The sequence below is a fragment of the Trichoderma gamsii genome (genome assembly GCF_001481775.2).
Source record: "Trichoderma gamsii strain T6085 chromosome Unknown Scaffold_4.2, whole genome shotgun sequence".
NCBI classification, from domain to species: domain Eukaryota; kingdom Fungi; phylum Ascomycota; class Sordariomycetes; order Hypocreales; family Hypocreaceae; genus Trichoderma; species Trichoderma gamsii.
Window position 1 is genome coordinate 448718 of NW_020171341.1, and position 15579 is coordinate 464296.

Genomic DNA, 15579 nt, shown 5'->3' on the forward strand with positions numbered 1-15579 from the left:
GACAGCTCTCATTTGAAAGCGGAAAACCTAGTATTTGAATGTTGACAGCCCAATTGCGCATCAATTTCTTCGAACTTGTACCCCTCTTACCTCTATGTGGATTAAACTAGTAACATCAATATGATAGGTATGCAGCAGATGTAATAGAGGCAATGGGAGCAGTCCAATACGCTGCTGCTATTCCTACCAAGAAAAAATATTAATATCTATTCCAGTCCTAGGTAGTATTCAAAACCGCCATTCACTTTGTTCAGATGCTAGTTGAGATGTTTGTTTACTTTATTTATAGATATTCAAGGCTACCTTGCAATTTTGTATCATCCTCTGCTCCCTTTCTCTCAGCAATAATCGAACACGATACATGCAGCCAACCACAGATGAACGACCTCCCCTACTCTTCGACGCGCACGCATAAAATTCCGGCTTATAGAACCCTCAGCAGCCACAATAAGTTCTGAATCCCAATCTCACTTGTATAACTTTCAAACATGCAAAGGCTGAATTTGCTATTGCTCTCTCGTTCCGATCCGGCCTCGCGCATATCCTGCTGCAACTCAGAAGTCGCATTGTTATGAATATCGTTATGTCCTTATTCTGTGATCGGTTGACTTCGGTTTACTCCAAATTGATCGCAGTCGGGAAGCTTGTATGCCAGGTGCCAGAGACAGAAATTCGACGAGAAGGTGTTGCCTGCACTTTTCTTTTATGTGTCTTTTATGACGTAGCTTCGACAGCGACGCTGTATGGCTTGAAAAAGTCGGTATCGCTGCTAAGCTCTTCCTTGACCTATTGATAACGTTAGTGCACATTCGTCTTCATGTGTTTATATGAAAGCAACATACAATATCCAAACCGCCTACAAGCTCGCCATCAATCCACAGCTGTGGGAAAGTTGGCCACTCAGCATATTCCTTGAGGCCCTGTCTGACGTCGTCGTCGGCGAGGATGTTGAAAAATCCGTATTTGACAGAGTTATCTCGCAAAAGCCCAACCAACTGTCGGGAGAAGCCACACTGAGGAGCGCTAGGAGTGCCCTTCATGAAGAGCATGACGGGAGCAGCCTTGACCAGATCGCCGAGGCGCTTGAACAGTTCCTCCTTTGCCTTGGCCGGGTCAACCTCAGCGGCCTCTGTAGGCTTCGAGACACCATTGGTTGCGCCGGCATCCTTTGCCGCAGCCGAGTCCTTCTTTGCGTGCTTCTCGATGGCCGTTCGGACCTTGACGGCGCTGCTGCCGCTGACGGTCTCGACGACCTCGCCGTTTCGTAGCAGAACAAGGAAGGGAACTGCCGTCACATCGTAGGTCTCGCTGATATCGCTAAGTTCTTCGGCATTGATGGACACCCACTTCGTGCTGGGAGGCTCGGTGACGGGATATTCGGATGCCAGTGTCGACAGGACAGTCGCCATCTGAGCACATGGTGCCGCCCAGGGAGCGTGGAAAGAGGCGATGACGAGCGTTGACGGAGGGGCAGAGCTGAGCACCTGCTGCCACTGTTCGTCGGTCTCGATCTCGGTTATCGTCGACATTTTTGTTGATCGGTCGAAATGTTGATCGTAAAACGGCAGATGATTTCTGTTTTTGCGTATGGGCGATGATTTGGGTATAAGAGCGAGAACCGGCGTTGTGTTCGGGATATCAAGGTTGGATTTTTAGCGGGGTAGAGTGATGGCGCAAGTGTAAATGGCCATCGCGCGCATTTGCAATTTGAAATCAGAGCCGTTGATACTTGTACCCCGGTGTATATCCGGTGTAGCATCTGATAGGCACACGAGCTGCCTTACATAAGGAATTTCTCTGTAACTGTCATTGTGATGATAGGTGACCTTCTCAAAAGTTTTAATTATCAAATCAACTGCCTATTTCAGGAAATGTAGATGATAAAGAGAAGCGTATTGTGCGCACCTATTAGTTATAAATTGCTTAGACCCGAAGTCTGCAGTCATCTCACATACCAAATTTGATCTCCCGACATGCTCCGGACAGGAGAAGAATTGGAATTCTAAGCGTATGGCTTCCAAGATAAACCAGGCTTTCCCGACGGAAAACTAAAGGAGCAGTTGCATGTTTGCCAGTGCTCGTATACGCCAACTGTAGTGCCCAAAGCGCGGCTACTCATTGATGTGCCTTCGTGCTCAAGCCTTCTCACCACAACAGGCGGAGGAGGAAGCGACGCCTATGTATACCTATCTGATCACTGCTACGAAGAATAAACTTAATTCGAAACGCTTCTTCAGATATTTTTTTATTGAGCTAAGATGCCATACGGAGAATATAAAAGAAGTCGTAAGGACCCCCGAAGAAATCGTACAGAATACCTCTCCCATCTCTGGGGAATCCACCCGATTGGCTACGATCCACAATTAGCCTCAGGTTGGGCACCCAGAACGAGTGTCGCTATTAATAGGCTGCAGTCGTAAAAAGTGGCTCAGCAGCAGCCCAAAGTCTCCAGGCTATCCAAACATGCAATTACTGATTCTTCAGTCGAAACCACCGAATGCCCTAGGTACCTATTGCGCGTCTATACATGTTTGTAACATCTTGATTCCAACGTTGAGGGAGGTGGGCCAAGCAACAGCCCGAGATTCCGATAGGGCGGCAAGGCACAGTTTCTGCTTGCAGCACAAGTGTTTATGCTCCCCTTGCATAGGCCTGGCGCTAACAAGTCTATTCTAGGCATTGCAGTAAACGCTACAATGATGCATGTGGTGTACCCGAGTAGAATTCAGCAAGGATGAATACAAAACCATGGTGATGGCAGCTAGTACTTGAACGAAATGTAGCGATATGTCGGCAGATTGGGGTGGTACTTGACAGAGGCCTCTATTACATCAACGAATTTGGATGCCTTCGCCCTCGGTAAAATAAAATCAAGTGAGATAATCTTATTTCCACAAACGGCGAAGCAGAGTTTCCAAATCAACTGCAAGCATAATATTTACGTTAATCTTCTGACGACGCTCATTGCGCCAGGCTTCCTCTTAAAACAAGCCCTCAGTCCTTAGGCAGTTGCGTTTTCTCAGGCACCAAAATTAACCTGCCACCTGCCACGCAGTGACAGCGCTAGAGAGCTGAAAGGCGGCGGTGCAGGCGGCGGCGAAGAGGGGCATTTGCGTCATTTGAGCTCCCCCCCAGCTGCTCCAGACCCGGTAGCTGCAACCCCCCGCCAGGGCCGCAGCTGTCGCCAGCAAATCCGCCGGGGCTATGCCTTTAAGCAGACGGGCTTATTCGTCCCCGCCTCAGCGACACGCAGCGTCGACGTACGTCCCGCCAGAGCATCCATCAGCTTGCCTGCCAGCTTGGCTCCTGAGTCCGCCACGAAATCTCCGGCCCCCTTTGCGCCCGATCTTTCTGTACCCGAAGCGAAGCCTCGCTCCTCCATAGCTGTGCTATTTATTGGGGTGCTGCTGCAATCAACTCGGCCATTGTGTGAGAGCCACCTTAGCCCGAACGCCTCGTAGCCTCCCCTGAGTTGCATGCTAACCGGCGTCGCTAGTCAGCGGAGCTCCTGGGACGCAATCCCTCTCCATCCACTCTTGACGACGACCTCCTTCTCTCCATCCTTCACCACGCCCACGATACCAGCCTCGCGATGGCGTCTCTCAACCTTTCCATAAACGGCCCCTCCATCAAGAGCAGCTACAATGCTGTTGTTGGCGGAGAAGCGCCGGCTTCCGGCTCTCCCACATATGCCCAGTGGGCGCTCTTCTCTGTCCAAGCTCCCCTGGCCAACGCCTTCCAGGACAGCGGATCCAAAGAGAGCATCCTCAAAGTCCAGAGCACCGGCGGTACGCGAGCCATTGGCGAGACCTGATGTTTGATGAGTGATGTCTCTCGGAATAAACATACTAACGCAGTAGTGTAGATGGCGACCTCACCGAGCTGATTGAAGACTTCAACGAGGGCCGAATCCAATTCGCCTTTGTCAAGGTCAAGGACCCCAACTCGGGCCTTCCCAAGTTTATTCTCATCGGCTGGTGCGGAGGAGGTGTTCCCGAACGCACAAAGGGCTACTTCACAAGCCACCTGGCTGCTGTCTCCAAGATTCTTCACGGATACCATGTCCAGATTACCGCTCGCTCCGACAGCGACCTCGAGCCTGAATCCATCATGCGCAAGGTCGCCGATGCGTCTGGTGCCAAGTACTCTGCCGGATCATCCGCAGGAGCTTTCGGATCAGCTCCACCGCCTGTCAAGGCCAAGCCAGTCTTCACTCCTTCATCGTCTGCTGGTCGTCCTGTTGACCCTCTTATTGCCGCTCGATCCAAGAAAGATTCCTCTGTCGATGCGGATGGCTGGGGAGCTGACGCTCCTCCCGTAACTCGAACCCAGATCGAAAAGGTCGCGCCTGCTTATCAACCTACCAAGGTGAATATTGCAGAGCTTACAAACCAGAAACAAGAGCCATCGCGCTTCACCGGCGCACCCCGACAGGATGCTCCCTCCGATGTTATTGGAGGCGGTTATCAGCCCGTAGGCAAGGTCGATATCGCGGCCATCAGAGCACAGGCTCAGAAGACCGGAGATGACAGACCCACGCCCGTCAAAGGAGCATATGAGCCAGTTGGCAAAGTCGACATTGCTGCGATTAGAGCCAAAGCACAAAAGCCTGGTGCAGCACCAGCACCAGCGGAAGAAGAAGAGCCAGCACCTCCAGCCTTCTCTGATCGAGCTGCTGCCTTCTCGCAGCCAAGCGCAGGACGGCTGACTTCACTGCCCAAGCCTACTGTCGCCAAGAAATGGTCCGGAGCCTCTGCTTTCAGCGGCACCAAGGCCCCAACTCCAGGAGGTCTAGGATTCGGCGGCCCGGCTGCCCCTGCCGCTGCCCCAGTTGGAGCTGCTAGCCGGACATTCGCAGACCAAGGCGGCAAGACTCCGGCCCAGATCTGGGCTGAGAAGAAGGCCAGAGAAGGCGGAAGCATTGGAAACATCCCCGCCGCGGCTTCTCCAGTGCCAGTCGCTCAACAGACTACCGGAGGCTCCTCTTCTTGGAAGAGCGGCTACACAGGCAAGTCTTGGGCACCAGTACAAATTGGAGGTACCGCGCGTGCTGCTCCTGAGGAAGAGCAGCAGGAAGCAGAGTCCAGGGAGGCTGCTGAGGAAGAGGGCTCAGCTCCTAGTGGCGTGTCTGCGCTGAGAGATCGGTTCAAGAACACGGCTCCCATCGGAGCTGGCATTCCCCCAACGTCACGAGCAGTTGAGGAAGAGTATCAGGCTCCCCCCCCTGTCCCAGACAACTCCAGGCCAACTGGAGGTTTCGCTCTTCCTGGTCTTCCCAGCCGACCTGCGCCTGCGGACGAAGAGGAAGAGGAGCAGGAGGATCCTTCAGCGTATCAAACCGTGGAGGAGGAGACGGGACGCTCGCCATCGCCAATTCGTGTCGCTGCACCCGTTGCTCGTGAGCCCATCATTGAGCGGCCAGAGGAGCGAGCACCTCCTCCTGTGCCTGTGGAGGACATTCCCGTTCCTAGAGAAGAGGAGCTTCAAGATGAACGGGAGGCTGGCCACGTCGCACGAGCAGCGGCCAGCGCAGTGGCCGAGCAGACATTTGAGCACGCGCCTCATGTGGCTGACAGCCAGGACCAGCAAGGTGGAAAGCGCGCTCTTGTGCAGTATGACTACGAGAAGGCTGAGGACAACGAGATTGACTTGGTTGAGGGTGAGTATGTAACCAACATCGACATGGTCGACGAGGATTGGTGGATGGGAACCAACGTCAGGGGAGAGAGCGGCTTGTTCCCCAGCAACTACGTAGAGATTGTTGAGGGCGAAGACGCTGCGCCAGCTCCCCCGGCAGCCCCCGTTGCCGCCGAGCCGGCTCCAGTACCAGCAGCTCCGCCAGCAGCGCCAGCCGCTGCCGCTGCGGGTCCAACAGCCACTGCGCTGTATGATTACGAGGCTGCAGAAGATAACGGTAAGCCCCTGAGAAGGTCCGAGTAAATGATGTCACGCATGGATGGCTAACTTTTGTGGCAGAACTGAGTTTCCCTGAGGATGCTACAGTCACAAACTTGGAGTTCCCCGACGAGGACTGGTGGTTTGGTCACTACGGCGGCCACTCGGGTCTTTTCCCTGCCAACTACGTGAAGCTCGACGAGTAGAGGGGTTTGACATGGTAGGCGGAGAGAGAGTTGAAAGGGAGAGCGAATGGAAATAAGTAAACAGTGTAGATGTACAAACAAATAAATCATCATGTTATGTAACCTACCTATTTGAGCTGGCTATAACTGTAAAAAATAAAAGAAGTTCAATATAGGCAATAGCAATTTGTCTCATGTTGTCCAAAGTGATTACGAATAATATGCATGCTCCTAGACTTTCGCGGTGCCTATAGGCCTTTGTAAACGGTCTTTTCAGCTGCGCATTCATTAGGTCAGCTTCCCGCTGGCGTCAACTTATCTTGTTTCATAAGGGGCAAAGGTAGGCCATGTATGCGTCAAATCATTGTATAGACCCTGTCCGGAAACCCCTCTGGGGCGCGTAGGTACTTGGTTGTGTTGGTAGTACATGTCTTTCTTACATCCTGGCCGCAGTCTGGGCCGAGCCCCTCCTTTCGTGATGGTACAGGTAGGTATAGTTTAGTCCCTCATCTCAGGCTTCAAACTGAGTGACTTTATGACTTTGAGTGACGCTGTGACTGTACGACTTCACGATGGAGGCTTCAGGGCACGAGCGGCGCTATATCAGCAATAGTCAATTTGGCGACAACACCATCATCTACCAAGGCGATTTCCACCTCCACGCGCCCCACAAACAGGCCCGTGCGGAAGTCAAAGCTGTCCGTGCCATTCCATATCCGCGCAACGAAGATTTAGTCTCTCGTCCGGACCTTATCAACAAGCTAGATGAGCTTTTGCCACAAACGCCGGGCTTCTATAGCGCCGCGCTTTGGGGCCTAGGAGGCTCAGGGTATGCTCTCTTGGCCGATTATCCTGTCTTGTTAGCAAGAGTCGAGGTACTAATCAATACGAATAGCAAAACGCAGCTTGCACTTCATTACGTGTATCAACGGTGCAACGATAGTGAAGTTTGCGTCTTCTGGGTGCATGCCGACAGCGAAGCGACTTTTACAACTGATTATAAGATAATTGGCAAGAAGCTCGGAGTCAGTGAGACGCTTGATGGATCAGACCTACTCGATGCAGTGCGCAGCAGCATTGAAGCACAGCCACGATGGGTTATTGTCTTTGACAATGCTGATGATCTAAAGTTGTTTGGAGTGGCTGATAAAAATCGGACGAATGAAAGTCTTTACAAGTACATCCCTCAAGGGTCACACGGGACGGTACTATGGACAAGCCGTGATAAGAAAATCGAAGGCACACTTGTCGGCGCGACTCGAGGCATTATGGTTCCGCCCATGACAAGAGATGAGGCGACAAGTCTTCTTGTAGCAGCTAGCGGTGATACGTTAGCTGTGGACGACGAAGGAATTAATCGGCTTCTAGAAGAGCTACAGCGACTTCCATTAGCGGTCTCACAGGCCGGAGCATACATACGGCGAACATCGATGACGGTTAAAGAATACCTTGAACTCCTGATACACGGCTCAAGCCGACGGGATCTTCTTAATATGAATGGTTTTGATCGGCATAGGCGACCGGAGGTATCAAATAGTGTGCTTGAGACGTGGAAGATCTCGACAATGCGAATTCGAGAGGAAAGCGAGCTATCATATCGCATTCTCCACGTAATTGCATACCTGGACAACCAAGATATACCCTTCGAGCTGGTCATGGCAGCTAGCCAGTACGATGTTGGCGACAAGGGTAAAGCTCAGCAGATCCCCGAGACTGAAGTTCAGCAGGCCGTTACGCGACTAGTGGAGTTTTCATTTCTTGATATGCGTCGAGAGGAGGGAGGCTTACAGAGCTACGAGATGCATAAACTTGTACAAGAAGCAGTTCGATACGGGCTGTGGGTTCAAGGGCAGATGGAGATGGCCCCAGGCGGGGTTACAACAACTGGGCAAAACAGTGCAGAGAGTGGAGAGTCATATTACTCCAGTGTCGCTCTGCAGATAGTGGATGATACGTTTCCAGTGTCAGAGAAAACATCGTGGGCAAAATGCGACAAGTATATGGCTCATGCTATACGGGTAGGGGAATGGGCAGAGGTGAGCGGGAAGAAGATTGAAACAGCAACATTACTCTGCAAAGTATCGTTGTTTCTTTATGATCAAGGGCGGTGGAGAGAGAAGGAGCCAGTTGACCGGAGGTTAGTAGATCTACGCAAGGACACGCTTGGGGAAAGGCATCCAGAAACACTCAGGAGTATGTCAGATCTTGCGGGGGGATACTTGGCACAAGGCCGGTGCGACGAAGCTGAAAGAATCTATACAAAGACATTGAATTATCGACAAGAGCTGCTTGGAGAAAAACATCAAGACACAATTCGAAGCATGCAATTGCTTGCGACAGCCTATATGACTCAAGCCCGATACGCTGAGGCTAAAGAAATCTATGAACAAGCATTAAGTTTCCAATACGACTTACTTGGAGAAAGACATCCTGACACAATCTGGACTATGTCATGCCTTGCGGCAGTATATGATTGGCAGGGCCAATATAGTAAAGCTGAAGAGCTTTGTAAGCAGGCACTGGATTGTCGACAGAACGTGCTTGGGGAAAACCATCCAGTTACTATTATGAGTATGGAAAAACTTGTGAGTATATACCGTGCACAAGGCCACTATGATAAAGCCGAAGAGTTACAGAAACGGGTATTGGATATCCAACGGGAGGAGTTGGGGGAGAAGCATCCCAAAACAATATGGGCCATGGCAGCCCTTGCGATAGTATACTGTGCACAGGACCGATTTTCTGAAGCTGAACGGATCCAGAGTCAAGTATTTGATCTCTTTCAAGAGGTGCTTGGAGAGAACCATCCAATTACAATTATGATTATGGCGTACCTTGCATGGATATTTAGTGCGCAGGGCCAATTCGACAAAGCTGAAGGAATGCAAAGGCAGGCATTAGACCTCCAACGGGAAATTATTGGGGAACAACATCCGAATACAATTTCTTCCATGGTAAACCTTGGAATCATATACCAGAAGCAAAAACGATATCATGAAGCCGAAAGAATTTATAAGCAAGCATCAACTCTTCAACAAGAGAAGCTTGGGCAAAATCATCCAGACGTATTATCAACTTTGTCATGGCGTGCAAGTGCGTTTATTGAGCAGGGCCAGTATGACAAAGCTGAAGAACTAATAGGACCGGTATTGGACCTTCAACAGGAGTTACTGGGGGAAAAACATCCGGTGACAAATGCTACCAGGAGAACCCTCGGGGTAACATACCATAAGCAAGGTCGATATCATGAAGCTGGAAGGATTTACGAGCAAGCATTAACTATTCAACAGGAGGCGCTTGGGGAAAATCATCCACATGTATTAGCAACTTTAGGATGGCTTGCAGAAACATATGTTTGCCAAGGCCAACTTGATAAAGCTGAGCAGGTACAAAGGCAGTTGTTGCACTTTCAACGAGAGTTACTTGGGAAGAAGCATCCCGAAACAATTAACAGCATCAAATACCTTAAAATGATAAGGCTCAAGCAGCTACTAAGCCTTAGATATTTATTTAGAAGACTGAAAGTGTAGGAATAATAAGAAGTATGACCAAGGAGGCGACAGACCTCCGCTCACTGGAGAAGCACAAGGCCGCTAAAGCACGTGCAAAACACTGAGACGATATCATCATGTACTCTAATGGTTCTCAGCAAGAAAGCAAACGTTTAGACCAGTACGAGATGGGTTTTCTGGCTGGCTTGTCGCTAATAGTGCTGAGTGATGAAAGTGAATCTATCGATGCCCCCGTCTTTCCTATAATCGTCACTCTGGTGCTTTCTTGCGGGTGGATAATTCATCTAGTGCTTGGACGAAGACAACGCGATTACAACTCGTTGCTTGCCAAAGTTCATCTCTTGATATGTGAAATCTCTACAAATAAATTTATCCTAAAGAGCTCTGGGGCCGTTGGCCCCGTCGTAGCTCCATGGCATCTGTTCCTAAATGCATCTACACTTGAGCGTACAATAGAGATACTGCTACATACGATTTCAAACTTCTAGACTCCCTCAACCTTATATCGTTGGAGATTAGGGAATGGAATACTGTCTAGGATAAGGTTTCCAAGAGATCACGTCCTGAGTGTTTATAGGTCAACAGTTGGCGCTCTCAAACTTTTACAATCTGCTTTCCCTGAGCAGCTGCGATGACTTTGACAAATATAGTACTTTACCCCGTCGATATTGAGCTCCTGTTGGACTGAGACGAGATAGGCATCCAATCGAATCTGAATCTCCAGAGGCCTTTCATATACTTCTGTTGTGTTTTCTTAATCTTCCCTTGGCCCCCGTCGCTTTTGTGCTTAGGTATTCGAGGAATGCTACAGTACCAAATATCGGAAATAGTAGTATCAGCAATACTAGTTGTTGGCCGCTTTTGCACTACCTAGTATTAACAAACGATCATTGCGAAGAAAAGAAATAAAGCAGAGTGTGCTTATGGTAATAGTATTGGCGAGGTATTTTTTAGGCGGCTGTTACATATCTCATTATATTACTATTGATCGCAGCAGTCAAGAAGAAGTAGAAGTCGAGTCTGTTTTCCTTTTCACACGTGTTGGAGGACTTAGAGTGAGAATCAGCATCAATGTCTACCGCGTCGTTTTCGAAGATCTTGAAACCAATACTGCTCCCTCTTGCAATTATCTAGGTATCGGCTATAGCAAAATTCTGGTCGCTTCTCAAGATTGTTAAGCCGATGGCCCAAGATGCCATAGTAAATTAGATGCGAATGTAATCGAGGATGAAAGTCAAGAAGTGATTGTGGAAAAGAGAGAATAGAGCCAACTGAATATCGGAATATTCGTTAATCAAAGATCTATAAGTAAAAAAACAAGCTTTTCTCAAGCTTTGGTACCATCTTCTCCCCAACTATTCCTCAAAACATTCATAAAACAGCAAAGAGGAAGAAGTAACTACCCTTGGACTGGATATCTTTCTTTTGTTGTATAAGAAGAAAATTGAAGGGGTATGAAAAGATTAAGTGAAAAAAAGATAAATCAAGACGGCGTTGTAACAAAACACAATACCACAGCCAGTCATCTTCATGTAAAACCTTGCGCTCGTAAACAAAGCTCGGCGCTACATTCCATCTCCAAACGCGACTCCAGTAGGTAAGAAGAAGGTGGTCTCTTTCCTATCCTTTTTGATCTTTCGTTTTCAATCCGTCCCCCTTCCCACACTAAACATTATAATAGCCCCCCCTTTTTCCGCTTTTCATTGTCGCCCTAAGATATGTGGTGCTGTTGATTTAGAAGAAACATTCGCAAAGGTCGATACTGTGATTGTCGCATTAGCAAGTTGGTAGAAGTAATAGAACAAAATGCCACATACCAGCACTCGCAACCTTCTTCGACGGCGCAACAACAGCAGAGAGCGGCGATACAGCCCATCAAGCAGCCCTGGTTATTATCACGACCGCGCTGCTCCTGCTGAGGCGGCTGCTGTTGGTAGTTCATTTGTTGGCCCTGAGGATATCCCTGCTGGTACTGCTGCTGTTCCTGAGGATAGTATTGGCCCTGAGGGGGAGCTCCGTAGGCCTAAGATATGGGAGAGCGCGTCTCGTTAGCGAATTGCTCACGAATTCGTAGGCACGCGCATTTCATTCATTCAACTGCTGGGTCGCAACATCGATTGCCGAGCTCTTTCGTCCAAGCAGGGAATTGTATTCGAACTAGCGCCTGGCAATCGGTTCGCGACCTCCATTTGATATGCATTTTGAGGTTTGAAATCGAAGGAAGGGTCGTTATTTACCTGAGGAGGCTGCTGAGGATTGTAACCGCCTTGTTGAGGGTAGCCCTGTGGCGGACCCTGGTAGCCCTGCTGTTGATGGTAGTAGTCTTGGCTGGACATTGTTGTTGTTTGGCTCGTAGATCGCGCAGCGATAGTATAGAGAAGGGTTAGGATTGGAAAAAGAAGGTCGAAGAGAGAGTAAAATTGGAGCAAAGAAGGTAATGCAACGAGAGTAGCAGAGTTCGATGAATGGTATGGATTCAAAAAGTACGGAGGGATGCAAGGTTACGATTAAAAAGGCGGGCTACAGATGGAAATAAAGATTAGCGGGTTACAGCATTCAAGTGGGTAAGGAAGGGAGGCTGTGTGGCCGCTGTAGCTGCTGAGCTGGGCTGGTGTTCCATCATTATCATGGATGCTCCATAGCGGCGGCACCTGAAATTGGGCCGCTGCGACGCCATGCTACAGCGCTAATGTAAATCAAAGTTGAGGACACCCCCCGGCTGGCAATGCTGCTGTCAAGATGGTTATGCTAGGGGCTGGACAGGTTCCGAGACGGCGCGCGCCTATACTGGCTCCAGGCGTCTCGTCAAGTATCATTTGACGTCCCAGCTAAAAAGAGACATAAAAAGGCACCAGCCCGTCTTGCGCGGTTGAGGATCCTGGCTCAGGATGAAGCTCGACAAGGCCGGGGGTCAATGCCAGACGGGGATTGTTTGAGGAGGCGGAAGCGTACTGGTGGGGCAAAGAGTCATGGGAGAAGGGCAGGACGAGAATGAGATGAGGATTACTTATTGCTGGGTATAAGTACAAGTAAGTGGTACATACATGAAGAGATCAATCAGTCAATCAATCAATCAATCAATGCCGTAAGAGAGGAGCGCAAACAGAGCAGAGAGAGGCTAGTGAATGCCGTCGGTTGCCTCCAAGGGAGAAAAGAAATGAAGCTTGTAGTACAGTAGCACCAGATGTAAAAGGGGGAAGGGAGCACGGCCTTGTGTACGTGTAATCGAGCGTGTGAGCGGCAGTGGGAAATGAAGAACGGCACTCGCAAACTTATATCGCTGCTTGTAGGTACTCCAAGTATGTAACTCTAACACGAAGCAAGAAACATACATGCAATTAGCATAGCCAGCTGGATCGTCTCTCAGCCATGCCCGGTATCAAATCAGCACCACTGCGAACCCATCCATCAGCCACACCCACCCTTTTCCTGGCTCTTCTCTTCATACGCCATCGCCACTTATTTTGCTGGCTGTTGGTTGGCCAGCCGCTGCAGAAGCCCGTGCAGAAGCCCGCCCGCGACGTGCCGTGATTCCGGCCAGGCGTCAACCCAACGATCCTGCGCGGACCCCTGTCGCATCAGCTGCCATTGGCTCCATTGGCTCGGCACCAATGCGCTGACGAGGCTGTGTGTGGCGGCACTTTTTATGGCTGGAGAGGGAGAATGGATGCAAGGGCGCAGGCAGGGGCGAGACTGGACTGGGTCAATGGATGGATCAAATGCTTCTCATGCGGTCGTGCGTTGGCGTGTTCTTTGCTGTAAGTCTTGCGTGGACGTGGCGTAGCAGCAGCGTTTTCGGCCTACGCCTGGATACATGATGCGTACCTACATAGCACCATTGAACTTCCAGGTTATTTTTTTTACTTCCCACCAACGGGCACTAATCACACTGGACGAATGAAAATAGCCACGGATAGGCGAGCACTTAACCATCTCCAGCAGTATCTGCGCTAAATCGAGCCACTAGCAGCAGCAAATGCTCTGACAATCTGCAGACTACAGCAGACTAGACCTGCCTTACGTGTAATCGATGAGCGACGAAAGCGAAAGTCTGCTTCACTTGTTGCTCCGCACCGACGAGGTGGAGCTGCCAACGAGATGAACTTATGTAGGGCAGTGGCAGGTGACATGCCGGTGCTCGGGCCTCGAGATTCGAACCACAGCGCCTCTTGATGGCGTGGCGAGAGTACGTCGTTTTCTCGGTCCAATTTATGTCTGCCGGTGCTCATCGTCGGGATTTATTCGTCTCTCCTAGTGGGTGTATCTTTGTACTTCCCGGCGCTGTGTTACTGGCATGGCGTCCTGAATAATGCACGAGGTCTATTAGAAGTCTCTGTTTCAGGATGAGACTCGGACATGTATGACAGGACGGGGTGTTGATCAAAGAAATTGACACTTCATTTGGCTAGATTAAGGCACTCTGACCATAACAACCCTATTATTTGGGCCCTGTTCATCTCATCTACTTGGATCTGCTTCATCTAGTCAGATCAAGCATATCATTATCTAGATGATCAATTGACCTCCGCACTTTTGTTTCTATATTAGAAGTCACCTAAACCTTTAACCTAGCTATAGTGCCATGACCTAGCCAGATGTGAAATTTATTCAAACTCACAGTAGTAAATGAGCCCTCATGGCCGTAGCAAAATGAGTCTGATAGAAGCAGTTGCTTGGGACAGATGACTTCGTTCAATCAGAGAGCCCCGATCCCCGGAAAAGTCACATTGCTCATCGTCAATTGTTATCAAACACACATAGCAAGCCAAAGACCACACTACTGTACTCAAGAGTAGCAAGAGGCAACAAATACATATGCTTCGTAGCTTTGTCGTCCAAAAACCCTCTGCACTGATAGGCCGTGGGGTAGTTTCCTCGCGAGTTAAAGGTATTCTTTGTTGGATGAGGTGCTCACAAAAATCGGGACAGTGCTATGACTGCTTGTAAGTGCCGGTATAGAACAACAGTAGAGAAAGCCTGACATATATTGAATATCGCAGTACAGTACCACTGTTAATTGGTGTTGGGGCCAGTGGTGAAGCAGGTGCTGAGCACTTGGTTATTCAAGCGATAGACGACACCTGCTTCATTTTTGGAGCTTAACAAGTTGGAAGCCTCAATAATTGGGACTAAATCACAAGGGAGAGAATCAAAAAATCTTAAACAATATCATCGATCCTCTCTTTCCCTTTCTCTCTCTTGTTGACTACATATCTAGGTACCTATGAGTGGCTGCCAGAGGCAGTTGCAGCCTCGTTCCTTCCAACGTCCAACTGCAGGTCCGTCATCGCATCTCAGCATTTGAACTTTTTTCTTAAATTCATGATTCCGGTTCCTTTTCTTTTCTCAAGGACCATCTTCGTTGTGGCCATGATTCAGTGGCTAGTCAAACCATTGTCGAATTTTACTTGATAACAACACGTCCGAGGCGGATCCTATTCTCCCTGTGCACAGCCTGTTCGAACCAAACGGCTGTGATCATCTCACAATCCGCTGGAACGGCGCTTCCGATTTCGCTCTCCCCCAACATATCTTGCAAGTCGCCAAAAACGCCTGCATTGAATCACAAATCATCCCTTTTTGACCGCCTGTCCTTCGAAATGCATTTGCCTCTTGTTTCAAGCGTGTTGTGCATGGCAGTGAATCTTCTATATATGGCGACTACAAATCTTCTCAGCGACATGGCTCTTCCCAACTTACCTATTTCAACTCCCTTCTGCCTGCAGTCAAATATTTCACGGGACTATCCATCTCCCTACGTTGCACCCACTCTCGAGAACCTCAAAAGAATCTGGCTTTCAGTCATTCGCTTATTGTTTGTGTGGTAATGAATCTCTCTTGTCAGTTGCGAACTCGTTCTTACTTCTACTAGTTATTTCCAGCCTTCAACGCCGCCACAAGATATCCATTGCTACCTGCGATAACTTTGAACAGAGTCGTATTTACGGAGATCAACGCACTTCATTCTGGGACAAGTTGCTCGAAAG

General features: G+C 49.4%; 5 protein-coding genes across 5 annotated transcripts; 2 read left to right on the top strand and 3 right to left on the bottom strand.

Annotated features, from left to right (window-relative positions):
* Nucleotides 1–714: 714 nt before the first annotated feature.
* TGAM01_v201606 (hypothetical protein) lies at nt 715–1529 on the bottom strand (the record flags this gene model as incomplete). The annotated part of the gene is made up of 2 exons (XM_018809405.1): nt 715–786; nt 843–1529. 2 exons carry the CDS (start codon nt 1527–1529, stop codon nt 715–717), a joined length of 759 nt encoding a protein of 252 aa, XP_018657384.1.
* Nucleotides 1530–3032: 1503 nt separating this feature from the next.
* On the bottom strand, nt 3033–3382 carry TGAM01_v201607 (hypothetical protein; the record flags this gene model as incomplete). Its single annotated transcript, XM_018809406.2, has 2 exons — nt 3033–3202; nt 3265–3382. 2 exons carry the CDS (start codon nt 3380–3382, stop codon nt 3033–3035), a joined length of 288 nt encoding a protein of 95 aa, XP_018657385.2.
* Nucleotides 3383–3592: 210 nt separating this feature from the next.
* On the top strand, nt 3593–6101 carry TGAM01_v201608 (hypothetical protein; the record flags this gene model as incomplete). Its single annotated transcript, XM_018809407.1, has 3 exons — nt 3593–3788; nt 3866–5914; nt 5977–6101. 3 exons carry the CDS (start codon nt 3593–3595, stop codon nt 6099–6101), a joined length of 2370 nt encoding a protein of 789 aa, XP_018657386.1.
* A 551-nt stretch (nt 6102–6652) lies between these two features.
* Nucleotides 6653–8136, top strand: TGAM01_v201609 (hypothetical protein; the record flags this gene model as incomplete). Its single annotated transcript, XM_024548800.1, has 3 exons — nt 6653–6909; nt 6976–8043; nt 8103–8136. 3 exons carry the CDS (start codon nt 6653–6655, stop codon nt 8134–8136), a joined length of 1359 nt encoding a protein of 452 aa, XP_024406411.1.
* A 3190-nt stretch (nt 8137–11326) lies between these two features.
* TGAM01_v201610 (hypothetical protein) lies at nt 11327–11928 on the bottom strand (the record flags this gene model as incomplete). The annotated part of the gene is made up of 3 exons (XM_024548801.1): nt 11327–11354; nt 11410–11615; nt 11830–11928. 3 exons carry the CDS (start codon nt 11926–11928, stop codon nt 11327–11329), a joined length of 333 nt encoding a protein of 110 aa, XP_024406412.1.
* Between the last annotated feature and the right edge of the window lie 3651 nt (nt 11929–15579).